This window comes from Bicyclus anynana, chromosome 26 (assembly GCF_947172395.1).
Source record: "Bicyclus anynana chromosome 26, ilBicAnyn1.1, whole genome shotgun sequence".
NCBI lineage: Eukaryota > Metazoa > Arthropoda > Insecta > Lepidoptera > Nymphalidae > Bicyclus > Bicyclus anynana.
Window position 1 is genome coordinate 9,011,791 of NC_069108.1, and position 15,637 is coordinate 9,027,427.

At 37.4% G+C, this 15,637-nt stretch overlaps 2 protein-coding genes across 3 annotated transcripts; both read left to right on the forward strand.

Moving 5' to 3' along the window:
- The first annotated feature begins 148 nt into the window (after positions 1–148).
- LOC112054425 (transmembrane emp24 domain-containing protein 5) lies at positions 149–15,520 on the forward strand. Its single transcript, XM_052889988.1, has 6 exons — positions 149–527; positions 9,722–9,898; positions 10,593–10,668; positions 11,389–11,542; positions 12,464–12,521; positions 13,277–15,520. Exons 1-6 carry the CDS (start codon positions 387–389, stop codon positions 13,352–13,354), a joined length of 684 nt encoding a protein of 227 aa, XP_052745948.1. The 5' UTR covers positions 149–386; the 3' UTR covers positions 13,355–15,520.
- LOC112051761 (uncharacterized) lies at positions 1,517–7,640 on the forward strand. Of its 2 annotated transcripts, none has more exons than XM_024090541.2 (2): positions 1,517–2,333; positions 3,420–7,640. In XM_024090541.2, the coding sequence occupies exons 1-2, from the start codon at positions 2,180–2,182 to the stop codon at positions 7,400–7,402; spliced, it is 4,137 nt and encodes a 1,378-aa protein (XP_023946309.2). In that variant the 5' UTR covers positions 1,517–2,179; the 3' UTR covers positions 7,403–7,640. The 2 variants fall into 2 exon arrangements, with proteins under 2 accessions (XP_023946309.2, XP_023946307.2); XM_024090539.2 differs by having other exon boundaries at positions 1,517–1,839; positions 2,138–7,640.
- Positions 15,521–15,637: the final 117 nt, after the last annotated feature.

Here is a 15,637-nt window from a genome sequence, read left to right on the forward strand (position 1 = left end):
ATCACAGATTAATAATATAGTAATTTGTAATATCTGTGGTTTAAATATTCGCCACAGAACACACAATCAAAGGAGATAGAACACGACATCAATTCATTCTTGAGAGATTCCACTTACCACTTAAGTCTGTAACTGTGAGTTATCTGTGCAAAATTTAGGCGCCATCATTTTACAAATTTCAATTTGACATTCAAGTCAAAACATTGTTTTGTGAAAATATTTTCGTCTGAACATCTCTGCTTATCTCTAAATTAAAAACAGACACGACGGCTGAACTATAAATAAACATCTTACTCATTTCGGCCGTGAATTTTAGACTTTATGTGCTGTATTCAATAAACTAAAGTAGTGCTTGCGGTAATAATTTTACGACGATACTTTACAAAATGTTGTGCATATTATTAACAGTTGTTGTTGGTACAGTTCTCGCGTACGAAAAAGATATGACTTTTACTGTGCAAGCTGGTAAAATGGACTGCTTCTACCAAAAGGTTTTGGCTAACGAAATAATTGATATCGAGTATCAGGTATGTTTAGACCGGCAAATCTATACTTCTATCATCATTATCAGCCGATGGACATCCACTGTTCGACATAGGCCTCTTGCATGGATCTCCAAGCACGACGGTCTCGAGCCGCCAGCATCCAGCGGTCTCCTGTAACCCGCTTGATGTTGTTATTAGACTTCTTTTTTAATTATTATTTAAAAATAAGCCGTTATAGCCCTTATGACCCCTGCTTCTGATTCCGGAGGGTTTTTTTTTTTTTATTTTTTACAAGTTAGCCCTTGACTACAATCTCACCTGATGGTAAGTGATGATGCAGTCTAAGATGGAAGTGTGCTAACTTGTTAGGAGGAGGATGAAAATCCACACTCCTTTCGGTTTCTACACGACATCGTACCGGAACGCTAAATCGCTTGGCGGTACGTCTTTGTCGGTAGGGTGGTAACTAGCCACGGCCGAAGCCTCCCACCAGCCAGACCTGGACCAATAGGGATGATGACAGTTTTTTAAATAGTATATAAATTAAGAGTATATTAATAGTAAAGCAATTTTTTAAAAGAAACAGGGTATCTGCGATCATTACTTTCGGAGCTACAAGGATTTAAAGAGTCAGATTTGCGGCGCTGCCGCGGATCCCTGAAAAACGCCCCATACAAAATGGCTCGAAATAATGACGTCATAGGCAATGTAATGATCGTTAGATTTGTATGCGCGTTCAAACAAAATTACTAATATCTTTGTTATTTGTGCGTTTCTGCTTATAGTTCATGTAATAATAAATGTCACATTTAATGTAAAGAAGCTAAAACTGTATGAATTTTCATCTAATTACGATAAAATATTTTTCATAGTTTTTGAAATTTTATAATCTCATTTATTTTGCAAATATCCTGACAATCTTTGCTTTTTATGTATAAATTAGTTAACATTGACCCTATTTACCCGAATGTATCATACAAATTAATATATTCAAACCTAGTCATCATCCCCATTGTCTACGACCGAAACGCCTGTTTTAAATAATGGAGCAATCACGCGGTTGCACGTCAGCGTAAAGTCTCTGGACAGGGGTTATTAGTATTTTTTGCAAGTCATAAATTGATAGTTTTATTCTGGCCTATTAACTGGGCACGATTAGACGCGTCTCTGTTTGTTACTTATATGTAATTACCACCAATAAAGTTAAGTTCAAGATACCGGATTTTATTTGGCCATCTCGTCCTATACATGGTCAGCTTCGGACGGATATATTTGTTTGCATCCAGAAGGAAATGGAATAAAGAAAATACATAGTGGAGTGAGATGTGCCCGTGCGTACTTGGAATTTGAACTGGTTGTATTCTTTGTTCTAACATTTTATTAGGTTGTTAGCGAATTATTAAGTGTTTTATAGTATTCAAATTATATGTCTTATTGTTTCTTATGTTGTTATAGAATCATATTACAAGTAATAAAAGTAGTTTGAATAGTAAAGTAGTATAAATTATTTGTACTTTTTTGTTTGAATAGTAAAGTAGTATAAGTACTTAGTGCAGTAGATTTAATTCGTATTGTGTACCTGCTGTAATTTGATAAGTATTGCAACATAGGTTTTGTATTAGGTATTTTTAATGTTTTATTTGTGTTTACAGAAACTAAATACCTGATAGGTTTATCACTCACCGTCTTCCAAAATGACCGAAAATAATAAGGAATTTGCTGAGTTAACTAAAAAGAGAAGTAGCTTTAAAGGTAGAATTACCATATTCTCCGGGTTTGTGCAGTTACTTGAAAATAAAACAACACAGTTGTCGTCCAAGGAAGCGAATGAGTTGGAATTGAGAATTGGTAAGCTGGAATTATTGTACGCCCAATTTGATGAGACTCAAACTCGATTAGAGTGTATTGCGGACAACATGGATTCGCAATTACTTGAAAGAGACGAGTTTGAATCTCGTTATTATAGTATACTCAGCAAAGCACAAGACATTTATTCTAATTATAAGAGGTCACAAGTGCCGCTTCCAAGTGAATGCAGTCTACGGACTGGTAACAGACCGCCAGTTAAGTTACCTACTATACAGCTACCTACGTTTAGTGGTACATATAATAGTTGGCTCGAGTTTCGCGACACCTTTACTAGCCTCATCCACAATAACGAGTCTATAGACGAAGTGAACAAATTTCACTACCTGCGTACGTCGTTAGAGGGGTCCGCTGCTGTGGTCATTCAGTCCATGGAGTGTACATCTAATAACTATCAAGTAGCTTGGAACCTCTTGTGTGACCGGTTCGACAATAAACGATTGTTAATACAAAATCATGTTTCGGCTCTTTTTAACATCGACCCGGTCACACGGGAGTCCGCGGCAACCTTAAAAAATATATTGGACCATCTAAATAAAAACCTTCGTGCTCTTGGTTCATTAGGTGAGCCTGTCCAACAATGGGATACTCTTCTCATTCACATGGTCTCTAATAAATTAGACAGTAAAACGTACCGTGAATGGGAAGAGTACAAAGGTCGTTTGGATCAGGAACACAAAATTGAGCTACGACACTTTTTTGACTTTATGAAGTTACGTATAAATGTACTTGAGACAATTGAATTTTCACGTCATACGCAACAACCATCTAAACAACCCAAACTAAAAACATTTGTTTCCACGAATAATGGTAATCATATTAATAGTAATTTTATAGTTAATAGTAAACCCACAGATTCGACAGATTCGTGTCCAAAGTGCAGTGGCGATCACAAACTAAATAGTTGCTCTCAATTTTTAGCTTTAAGTAACGAAGCGCGTTTGCGACTATTACCTACATTAAAGGTCTGTTTTGTTTGTCTTAGTCGCTCTCACTTTGCCAATCGGTGCAAAAAGCCAGGTTGCAAATTTTGTAAACGGAGACATTCCTTTTTGGTCTGTGTTGCAGACAAACTGAAACCTGCTGTGCCTGCTGAGCGCGTTGACAGTAGTATCATCAGCGCGACTCCGTCCGCCGGCAATCCAATTAACAATTTAACATTATCGGCGAGCGTGTCTTCCGCGAGTCAAGTAGGAACTAGACGCCGCGGAGACGTTTTATTATCGACTGCGCTAGTTAAATTGTACGATTCGAACAATCGCGAACATATCGGTCGCGCTGTTTTGGATTCCGGTAGCACATCATGTCTGTTATCAGACAAAATGTTTCGTTTGTTAAATTTGCCTTACGATCACATCGATCGACGTGTGCTAGGTATAAATAATGTCACATCGCCAATAAATAAAATGTGTCACCTACACATGAAGTCATTAAATGAACAATTTTCAATTAATTTAAACTGTTTCATTTTGCCGTCTTTAACAGATAATGTACCTTGTCGGCCTCTCGACGTGTCAAGTCTTAATATACCTACTGACGTTTGTTTAGCGGATCCTCATTTTCATTCGCCGTCGTCAGTCGACTTGATCATAGGTGCTGATGTTTTTTGGGACATTCTAGGATCGCAAAGAATTAATTTAGGTAGGGATCAACCTACACTTTGTGAGACTAAGCTAGGTTGGATAGTATCTGGCCCAATGAAGTTATTACCGTTATCGGTATCTAACCCCATTCGGTGTAATTTTGTAAACACCGACTCGACTAGTGATATGTCGAATGATAATATTCAAAATCAACTAGCTCGTTTTTGGACTTTAGAAGAAGTAAATAATTTAAATAACCGTTCTACTCTCTCATCAGAGCAAAAGTTATGTGAGGAACACTTTACAAAATATACCTCGCGCTTATCGGATGGTCGCTTTCAGGTAAGAATACCGTTAAAATATGATTCTACTGTTTTAAGCGATACTTTATTTCGAGCTAAGCAGTGTTTTATTTCTCTGGAACGTAAACTTCTTAAAGAACCGAAACTTTGTAAGATGTACCGCGAATTTATGTCGGAATATCAGTCACTAGGGCATATGTCTGAATGTGAGTTAGTATCGGAATGCAATGCTAACTTTATACCGCATCATGGCATTTTACGTGGATCTAAATTGAGGGTGGTATTTAATGCAAGCTTTTCAAGCAAAACTAACAATGCAACTTTTAACAGTATTCAAATGGTGGGTCCAACGGTACAGGATGATCTGTTATCCATTCTATTAAGATTTAGGCAGCACAAGTACATCATTATAGCTGACGTAGAAAAGATGTACCGTCAGATACTTGTGCATCCTAGTGATAGGCATTTACAGCGAATTATTTGGCGCGATGATCCTGCCGAACCGCTTAAGGCGTTTGAGCTTAATACCGTAACGTACGGTACTGCTAGCGCACCATTTCTCGCTACTAGATGTCTTAAGCAGTTAGGACTTGAATGCGATGACAAACGGATTGCTGAGGTCATCCTGCACGATTTTTATGTCGATGACTTACTGACAGGCGGAGACGACCTAAGCACCGTGCTTGAAATACGTAATAAAGTCTCAGCCACACTCGCTTCAGCTCAGTTACCACTTAGAAAGTGGAAATCTAATGATCCACAATTAGTATCAGAGTTCACTAAGTCCTCGCATGATCTGAACATAGGCGGTATTGAACCAAGTAAAACCTTAGGTTTAGGTTGGTATCCGGAATCGGATCAGCTTTATTTTCCGATTAGTGCATCAAAGTTTGAAGGAAACTCCAAACGCGAAATTCTTTCTGTAGTTTCCCAGATATTCGATCCGTTAGGACTAGCCTCCCCGGTTATTATAAAATTTAAAATGTTGTTACAAAGTTTATGGTTACAGAATTTGTCGTGGGATGATTCTTTACCTTCGACAGTCCATAAAAATTGGTTGGATATCAGTAAAAATTTAAATGTTTTAAATAATTTACGCGTACCGCGCTGCGTGTTAATACAATCTTTCGTGCAATTAGAATTTCATATTTTCTCTGACGCTTCCGAACAAGCATATGGTGCCTGTTTTTACGTTCGTAGCGTAGATAGTCACGGAAAGATTTTAGTTCGCTTATTATGCGCTAAGAGTAGGGTAGCGCCTATTAAAGCCACCACTATTCCTAGGCTTGAATTATGTGGTGCTCAGGTCGCTGCCAAACTTTATGAAAAGGTTACTAGCTCGTTAAGAGTTCAGGCTACACGGACTGTAATCTGGACTGATTCCACAATCGTATTAGGCTGGTTGAAGATGTTACCGTGTAAATTAAACACATTTGTTCGCAATCGTGTTGGTGACATCTTAGATAGAACCACTAATTGTACGTGGCGACACGTTTCCTCCGAGGATAACCCAGCGGATTATGTATCACGCGGAGTAAGCGTTGGCGCTCTCGAGTCTCTTGATATGTGGTGGTCAGGCCCAAGCTTTTTAAAGGAACCGGAAACCCGGTGGCCTTCCACAGTAATAAATTCCGAATCGCTACCTGAAACGCGTATGGAAATATCGTGTTTAGCAAAATCTGATACTTCTTCAGATATCATTAATCTCATAAATTTTGACCGCTTTTCTAAATTTAATAGGCTCAAGCGTACCGTAGCTTATATGTTACGATTTATTGAAGCATGTAAGGGTAGGCGTTCAAAAACCGACTTCCTAACCGACACCGAATTGAGTAAGTCATTGCGCGTAATTGTTAGCATGGTTCAAAGGGAATCGTTTCCTGAATATGAGACGTTAATACAAAAGAAATCTTTACCTAAAAAGAGTGCATTAATTAAATTCAACGCATTTTTAGATGAAAACAATTTGCTTAGGGTCGGAGGTCGTTTAGGAAATTCTGAATTTTCGTATGATAAAAATTATCCTTTAATATTACAGTCCACACATCGATTTACAAAATTATTATTTGAACATGAACATACGAAGCTCATGCATGCCGGGCCTCAACTATTGTTAGCTTCAATTAGGGATGTCTATTGGCCCATCGGTGGTCGAAATTTAGCAAAGGCAATTTATCGCCGCTGCATTAAATGCACTCGAATGAAGGGAAAGGTTGTAGCTCCTATTATGGGCAATCTACCGCAGCAGCGGCTCACGCCCGGGGGTTTCCCCTTTGAATCCGTCGGCATTGACTACGCGGGCCCAATTTCGTCAGCTAGTCGTCAGGGACGTGGATGTCGTATCGTAAAGGTGTATATTGCGATTTTTATATGTCTCACTACTAAAGCCATTCATTTAGAATTAGTAAGTGACTTAACCAGCAATAGTTACATATCAACCATCAAAAAGTTCATCTCGCGCCGCGGAAAACCGCGCCATCTGTCCTCAGATATTGGAGCGTACAATGATCTAGCACGATTCTTACAGGATAACTCTAGCTCATTATCTAGCGATTTCGCAAATGAAGGAATTGATTTCCATTTTATTCCTGCTTATTCGCCTCATTTTGGTGGTATTTGGGAGGCGGGAGTGAAATCTGTTAAGTTCCATTTATATAGAGTGCTAGGAAATTGTAATTTTACCTTTGACGAGTTGTATACTGTTTTAACCCAAATAGAAGCGATATTAAATTCTCGGCCACTCACTCCACTTTCGTCGGATCCTGATGATTTCACGGCATTAACTCCTGGACACTTTTTAATTGGACGACCCCTCACTGGACTTCCAGTCAAGGATTACCAAGAGATCAAAACCAATCATCTCAGCCGCTATCATCGAATTGAGCAACTTCGACAGCATTTTTGGGCACGGTGGACCAAAGAGTACGTGTCGGAGCTGCAAATCCGTACTAAATGGCAGGTTCCGACTCAGCCAATGCAAATCAACTCATTGGTTCTTTTAAAGGAAGATCATTTACCTCCGTTGAAGTGGAAACTGGGGCGAATAGTAGCACTGTACCCTGGGAAGGATAATGTCGCAAGAGTTGCAGATGTGAAGACATCCACTGGAGTCATAAAGCGATCCTTCAGCAGAATTTGCCCACTGCCCATCAGTGATACTGTTTGAGTTGGTTGAATGTCAAGACATCAACGCCCGGGGGCATGTCTACGACCGAAACGCCTGTTTTAAATAATGGAGCAATCACGCGGTTGCACGTCAGCGTAAAGTCTCTGGACAGGGGTTATTAGTATTTTTTGCAAGTCATAAATTGATAGTTTTATTCTGGCCTATTAACTGGGCACGATTAGACGCGTCTCTGTTTGTTACTTATATGTAATTACCACCAATAAAGTTAAGTTCAAGATACCGGATTTTATTTGGCCATCTCGTCCTATACACCCATTAAGAAAACCTCAATTGGCCCAGCCGAGGATCGAACCCAGGACCTCCGTCTTGTAAATCCACCGCGCATACCACTGCGCCACGAAGGCTGTCGAAAAGGGTGTGGGTTCAAATCCGGTCTGGGCATGCTTCTGCAACTTTTCAGTTTATGAGCATTTTACTAATTAAAAATAGGAAATAATTAATTCTCTAAAGTCTCTGCCAACCTAGTACAATCTGCCTGTGTCTTTGGGTATATCAACCCATATTCAGCTCAATTGCGAATAGCTGAGTGGTTCATGGGGATGTTCTCAAAGAAGTGCCTCAAGTTGTCCACCTCCTGCGCCACACATCCGTCCACCAGTACCTTATTTGGGTCTGGAACTATCATCATCATCATCATTAACAACCCATTCTTCTTCTTCTTCTTTTCTTCCTGGCCCTTATCCGCACTTGGCCACTAAGGTTTGGCCGTCGTACGTAGGTCCCTTCGGTGCTGGTCCCCGCCGGAGTCACTCCAGCCAACCGAGCTCGCTCCAGAAGCTTAGCAGGCCGCCCAGGTCGCTGATAGCCTCATGGAGTGTCGCTGAGGAGCCAATGTAGGTTGTTCGTTGTTCCGTTACGCCTCTGCAATATATTGTGTGTATAAGTGAGCCGAATATGGGTTGATATTATATTTATATATAATATCAACCCATATTTGGCTCACTGCTGAGCTCAAGTCTCTCTCAGGTTAGGTTAATAGTCCACCACGCAGCCCAATGCGGATTGGCAGACTTCACACACGCAGAGAATTAAGAAAATTATCTGGTATGCAGGTTGCGTCACAATGTTTTGAGACACGTGATATTTAATTTCTTAAAATGCACACAACTGAAAAGTTGGAGGTGCATGCCCTGGACAGGGTTCAAACCCTCATCCTCTGGAATCAGAGGCAGAGGTCATATCCACTGGGCTATCATGACTTTGCCTGTGTGGTGGAACCTAACCCTTCTCGTTCTAAGTGGAGACTTGTTCTGAATATGGTTAACTGGCTAGTTAACACTTGAACCACTAAGTTGTCAGTTTCAAATTTAAAACCTGGTTAACAATTGATAACAATGTAAATGTTGTTTTGTGTTAAGTTATCTTGTACTAAATAGTTGTTATACTATTAGTAAGCTGGTGAATAGTTGTTAAAAATTTTTTAATTTGCATATTTTCTGTAATTATCTCATATCTGTAACAAGTATGTATATTGCAAAATATGCTAGCGTATCTCGGACTAATTAGATAAAGACCTGCTTTGCTAGACGTTACTTTTCTGCCAAAGTATATGATCAACGATCTAATGTGATTATTCAAACTGTCTCTATAGAATCAATGCTTCACAGTTTTTATCCTGTTGGTCAGTTAAGGAGCTCCGTAAAAATACCTTATTGTATAGTTGAATGGTGTTAAAAACAGGCAAAATCTTCTAATTTAGTATATGAATATATATAATATAAGCTAGTTTTCCTAAAAAAGCCATACTATGCATATGTATTGAGTAGTGAATGTACCTGCACGCATATAACATCCAATAGCAAGTATAAACCAATAAAAAAATTGAACAAGTTGAACCAAATTGATGAAGGTGTGAAGCCTAGTATGTATAGTGTATACCTCACACTAAATCTATAGACAATGTAATTTAGTTATAATATTATTTTTAAAATTTGCATGCTATTTTGTAGCAAATTGTATGCCAACGTTTATTATATCAAGATCTGTATTTAACAATTTGCAAATAAAGAATTATGAATTATGAATCTATACTAATCTTATAAAGCTGAAGAGTTTGTTTGTTTGTTTGATTGATCGCGCTAATCTCAGGAACTACTGGTCTGATTTAAAAAATTCTTTCAATGTTAGATAGCCCATTTATCGAGGATGGCTATAGGCTATATATTATCCCCATACTCCTATGGGAACGAGAACCACGCCAGTGAAACCGAGCGGCGTCAGCTAGTCTATTATAAGTGTAGCTTAACACTATAATAAGACTTCCCTATATGCTTGCGTTTGAAGGCCCTCCATTTGCAGGTCATAGACGCGACGCACGGCGAGCTGGACATATCGTTCCAGATGACTGACCCCGAGGGTCGCTCCATAGTGGCTGACTACAAAAAGCCAGACAACGCTCACCGACACACCGCCGCCATAGAGGGGGACTACAGGCTGTGCTTCGACAACACTTTCAGCACCTTTAGCGAGAAAACTGTGAGTTTCTGAGATAATTGTACCATGATTTTGTGGTAGGCTGGCCTATTTCCTAGGACAGCCATACTTAAAGTGTATTTGGCGGAACCCTGGGTTCCGCAAAGTCCCTGAAGGGGTTCCGTGAGAGTATAGAAAAAAGTAAACAAAACACCTCTCTCAGGTCGAACGTTTTTACGTCGAAATGTAGTAACTTACTAAGTATGTAATAAGTAGTAACTGTTACATTGTACCTATAGTATTAATTAATAAAGAATACTTTTACAAAAACAATTGTTTTATTGTAGGGTTCCGTCAAGTATTTCATCTTCCAAAAGGGTTCCATCACTAAAAAAGTTCGAGAACCGCTGTCCTAAGAAATAGACCACCTATAAGTATTGATAACAATATCAATCTATTAAAATAAACAGCAAAACAATTTACAAAATGCCATCTACATACTATGATACAAAATACAAATTTCATCCGCTGTTTACTGGTGAATATATATAGTATGTAGATGACATTTTGTCAATCCATTTGTTTATTTTAATAGGTTGATAATAAAGACCTAAATAGTGAATAGGCCAGATGGACTTCCATGTTGCTTTGCGTAATTTTTGTGAAGTTTTCAAATTTTTTTTTTTTCTAGAATTAGTATTATTGCTAGATGTATAATTTCTCAGTTGTAATAAGTAGGTATATTCTTTGTTTTCAGGTATTCTTCGATCTGATGGTAGACTCGGAGGAGCCAGAAGTCAAGGACTATGACGAGGATAAAGAGATGGAATTGGGTAAAAGATTATACACCAATAATGCCTAGTACAGTTGATAGCATATTTAATATGTGGCAGTTTTTAATTCTTCACAAGTTAGCCCTTGACCACAATCTCACCTGATGGTAAGTGATGATGCGATCTTAGATGGTAGGGGCTAACTTGCTAGGTATAGGATGAAAATCCACGTTTCTACACGACATCGTACCAGAACGCTGAATCGTTTGGCGGTACGTTTTTACCTACATAGAGAAGAACCAAAGATATTTTATTGCATATTTTCTAAATTATCGCAGAGTTTTTATGTTAGAAAAGTGCTCAACATTTTATGAATAAAATTTAATTTGTGAGATAAAATATAAAAAAAAAACATTTCATTCTTTCATTTTAATAATTTTGTAAAATGTGTAATAAAACGTCGTATGACATACGTGCGCTTTGATAATTACAGCGTCTGCTTCCTTACTATAGCTCTCGCCTACGGCTCGAGCTTGCAATATCGCCTCGGCTGTAATTTTTAACATACCGCACTAATATCAAAACTAGCTGACGCAGCGCGGTTTCACTCGCGTGGTTCCCGTTCCCTAAAGAGTAGCTTATAGTAACACTGAAAGTATTTTTCAAATCGGACCAGTAGTTCCTGAGATTAGCGCGTTCAATCAAACAAACAAACAAACTCTTCAGCTTTATATGTTAGTATAAATGTACTATTAAAGTATTTCTTGTTTCCTCTCTCAGGGAGCTCAGCAGAGAGCTACATGATGAGGGTCAAAGACATATCGGACTCCGTGAGCAAGCTCAAGGAGCACGTGTCGGCGGCGCGCCGGCTCCAGGAGCTGCTGTCAGCACACGAGGCGAGGGACAGGAACCTGGCCGAGGACATGTGCGACAGGTGGGGATCAATGTTCTGGTTATTCTTAGCATACCAGATCAGGGCCTGTAGCCAATTGGCACGTCCATTCTCTTTCTACAAACGCTAACGTTTCGAAAAATAAGAAATGTATGGGAATGATCACAGAGTAACCAGAGTCTTTACAAGTAACGTGTGAAGCTGGTGCAACCCATTAAAAAAAACAAACGTCACGCGTGTCCTTGACAACAAACTTTTATTATAAATTGTATTTCGAAAGCACTAACAACAATGGGGATGACGGTTTGAATATATTGATTGTTATGATACATTCGGGTAAATAAGGTCAATGTTAACTAATTTATACATAACATACAAAGATTGTCTGGATATTTGCAAAATAAATAAGATTATAAAATTTCAAAATCTATTAAAAATCTTTTATCGTAATTAGATGAAAATTCATACAGTTTTAGCTTCCTTACATTAAATGTGACATTTTTTAATAAATTAACTATAAACATAAACGCAGAAATAACAAAGATATTAGTAATTTTGTTTGAACGCACGTACAAATCTAACGATCATTAATTGCCTACGACGTCATCAATTCGTACCATTTTGTATGGGGCGTTTTTCAGGGATCCGCGGCAGCGCCGCAAATCTGACCCTTTAAATCCCTGTAGCTCCGAAAGTAATGATCGCAGATATCCTGTTACTTTTACAAAATTGCTTTACTATTAGTATACTCTTAATTTATATACAATTTAAAAAACTGTCATCATCCCTATTACGTAAATCCGTTTATTTGCAGTACATTGCTCAGTGTCTACTGGACAATGTACCGCAAATTATTCTCTTCATAGGTGACGCACAATAGGCTAGTTGACACTTTTCTTAAATGGTCTTAAATTGATCACTATCGTGCTACTAGATTGAAAAAAATTATCATATTTTTTGCAGGGTCCTGAAGTGGTCTCTGGGACAGATTATTTTCATGACAGTCATTGGTGTCACACAGGTAATTATCATTCTTTTTTCACTAAATGAGGCTTTATTTATTATTATTCTAATATGTATATATGTATCAAAGCGAATATTAGATACTAGCTGACGCCGCGCGGTTTTACCCGCGTGGTTCCCGTTCCCGTAGGAATACGGGGATAATATATAGCCTATAGCCTTCCTCGATAAATGGGCTATCTAACACTGATAGAATTTTTCAAATCAGACCAGTAGTTCCTGAGATTAGCGCGTTCAAACAAACAAACTCTCAGCTTTATAATATTAGTATAGAAGTATAGATTACTAATATTCGCTTTGCCCTTCAAGTCTGAAGACTATGTTAGCAATTGGACACCAGCCAGATCGGGACTAATTAAAAAAACCTCAATCGCTCCAGCCGGGGATCGAACCCAGGACCTCAGTCTTGTAATGTGTGCCACGGAGGTCAAGTTCAGTTGTTTCAGGTGGGGAAAAGTTACAAATCTATATAAATAAACGTGAAAGGTATCACTCACTCATCACGGAAACTGTTTAACGAAACAAAGATGAAATTTGACAGGGAGGTAGTTTTGGTTAGGTTAGGTTTAGGTTAGACGGATTTTGCAACAAAGCCGGATTAAGGAGGTGTAAGGGCGGACGAAGTCGCGGGCGTCCGCTAGTATAGTATATAATTGTTATCGCATTAATAAAAGTACCAACACTTTTATTAATGCGATAACAATTATATATCTACTGGATATAGGATTGTAATTCCGACATTTTTCTTTTCAGGTGTATTTCTTGAAGAATCTATTTGAAGATCCAAATAACAGGTACCAAAAAATGGTTCCGAACTTTATGTCTCGATGATAGGAAATCTTACGTTTTTAATTAAATAATAAACAGAAACAAATTAAATGTTCATTAGATGTGGAATCCGGATAACTTTCAACCCTAGTGGGTAAAGTGAAATTTTGCACATCTAGTAAGAAAATTTTCTTTATGTACATCACAAAGAGAGCCTTTTTTGGCTTTATTCTTGTTATTATAATAATTTGATAATTTTAATATAAATACAAAATTAATGTAAATGAATCTCATAAATTCTATATACTCTATAGAGTACATAATAAAATCAAAGTATAGTGCGACATAAAATAGTAGAAGTGAATAAAAATGGAACTAATTTTGTTGTGTGGCAACACCACATTCACTGTCATTATCACATAGATCTGTCAATATAGAGCAACCAATTATTATTGATAATTGTATCAGATTATAGAAATAATAGTTGAAATTCGGTTAATTGCCAGACAAATTACAATGAATATCATTAATTAAGATTACATTTGCTTTTGAATGTAATTAATGTAAATCATAAAATCTTAGTACTTATAACATGATGATTAGGGCTAAATAGTGATGTTAGTATTTTCCAAATATATTTATTAATTAATTTATATTAGATAGTAAAATTATTTTCAACGGAACATCTTATTTAAAATAAGCATATTATATTATCTACGTAGAGAATAAAATATCAATTAACAAGGTAGTTGCAGTCACAAGTGGATGACAGTACACAGTGTTACCATATGAACGACAATAAGTGACTACAGCGCCCTCTTTTATTTTCTACTTTTTGTCGCACTATACAGGTGATTTTATGCTATAGACTAATATGGTTGATAATTTGTAAGCAAAGAGTCAGTATATTTAGTAAAAGCCAGTTAGGTAAACCAAAGAATTATATTATGGTAGGTGTTCAGAAATTTCTCATATTAAATTTTTGTTATTTGGAATCAACTAGTAGTATAAAAATAAGTAAATTACTATAAAAAGTGCTTTAATCTACGGAACCCTACATAACGCGTGGCCCGACACGCACTTGGCCGACTTTTTTGGTCAGGCTATTATACTAAGAAGCTTATAATTATTTCATCTGCGGAGTTCATGTTCCCTAGGGAATAAGGGGATAAAATATAGCTTATGACACTTGCAAAAATTGCACTTGCAATAATATTATTAGTAAAAGAATTTTCAAAATCGGTTTAGTAGATCCAGAGATTACCCCCACAAACTTACATTACCACAAACTTTACCTCTATATTATAGACTAATGGTGATTTTGAGTGTGTTTTTCTATACCCAAGATTTATGCTGGAAAATAGTTTTAGAATTTTTTTGGCAATAACCCAGTGATCTGAGTCAAATATTACATGTAATATTAAAACAAACATAATCATGATTATATTTGTTTTTCCACCTAAGTTTTGGAGTGGACAGGGGATGTCTTTCAAGACATTGTGGTATTGCAATCTCCATTAGGATTAATATAAAATTCTTGCCTCTACATTTCATATTATATAAGTACTAATATTTTAAACAGGCAAGTTTGATTTTTTGTGTGTCTGTTTGTGACTCAAAAAATAATCGATCGATTTTGAAATTTTCCTCACCAATGAAAAGCAACATTATCAGCTAGTAGCACATGCTAAAGTTTATCTTCGTACTCCCACAGGAATGGTAACTATGCAGGTAAAACTAGGGCCGTCTGCAAATACAGCTCGTGCGGATTAACTTGACACCTGGCTCGAATGATGTTTGTACTGTGTTTGGTAGCCAGGTGTCAAGTTAATATGTACCTACGAGTAAGCTTGTAGAGTGCACAAGTAAATCTGCGCGCGAATGGCGGCGCAATTATGATGCCAGCGTTAGTGATCTCTTTCACCCGCCAAGAGATAGATAGAGATAGACAACAAGATAACGTCACTTTGGATTAGTTCCGATTTTGGCCACGCGCAAACTTAACGGGCGCGCACTCGTAAGTTAATTGTTGTAGACGGTGAAGTAAAGTTGACACTTGGTGTTGCCTTAGCACAAAATATGACAACTTAAGATTTTGTATTTCTGTAATCTTGTATACTGAAGGGCACGATTTATGACAAATGCCTTGTGTTCCTTCAAAATGAATGTTATAGCTCAATTTTTGTAAATATTTTTGTAAGTAATAAAAATTATTTGAAATTAGAAAATTCGTTTCTTTTTAACATAGGTACATACTTTTACATTGTTATTCTAAGGATGTTTATGTTTACTGACTCTTATGACTTGGATATCTTTAAAACAAAATGAGTGAATAGGCATCTTCTA

What these genes read in the sequence shown, in the direction of transcription:
- LOC112054425 (XM_052889988.1), top strand. Translation starts at nt 387, where the DNA reads ATGTTGTGCATATTATTAACAGTTGTTGTTGGTACAGTTCTCGCGTAC. An exon ending in TAATTGATATCGAGTATCAG is followed by an intron (nt 528 to 9,721) that starts GTATGTTTAGAC and finishes CTCCATTTGCAG; the next exon opens with GTCATAGACGCGACGCACGG. An exon ending in GCCGAGGACATGTGCGACAG is followed by an intron (nt 11,543 to 12,463) that starts GTGGGGATCAAT and finishes TATTTTTTGCAG; the next exon opens with GGTCCTGAAGTGGTCTCTGG.
- LOC112051761 (XM_024090539.2), top strand. Translation starts at nt 2,180, where the DNA reads ATGACCGAAAATAATAAGGAATTTGCTGAGTTAACTAAAAAGAGAAGT.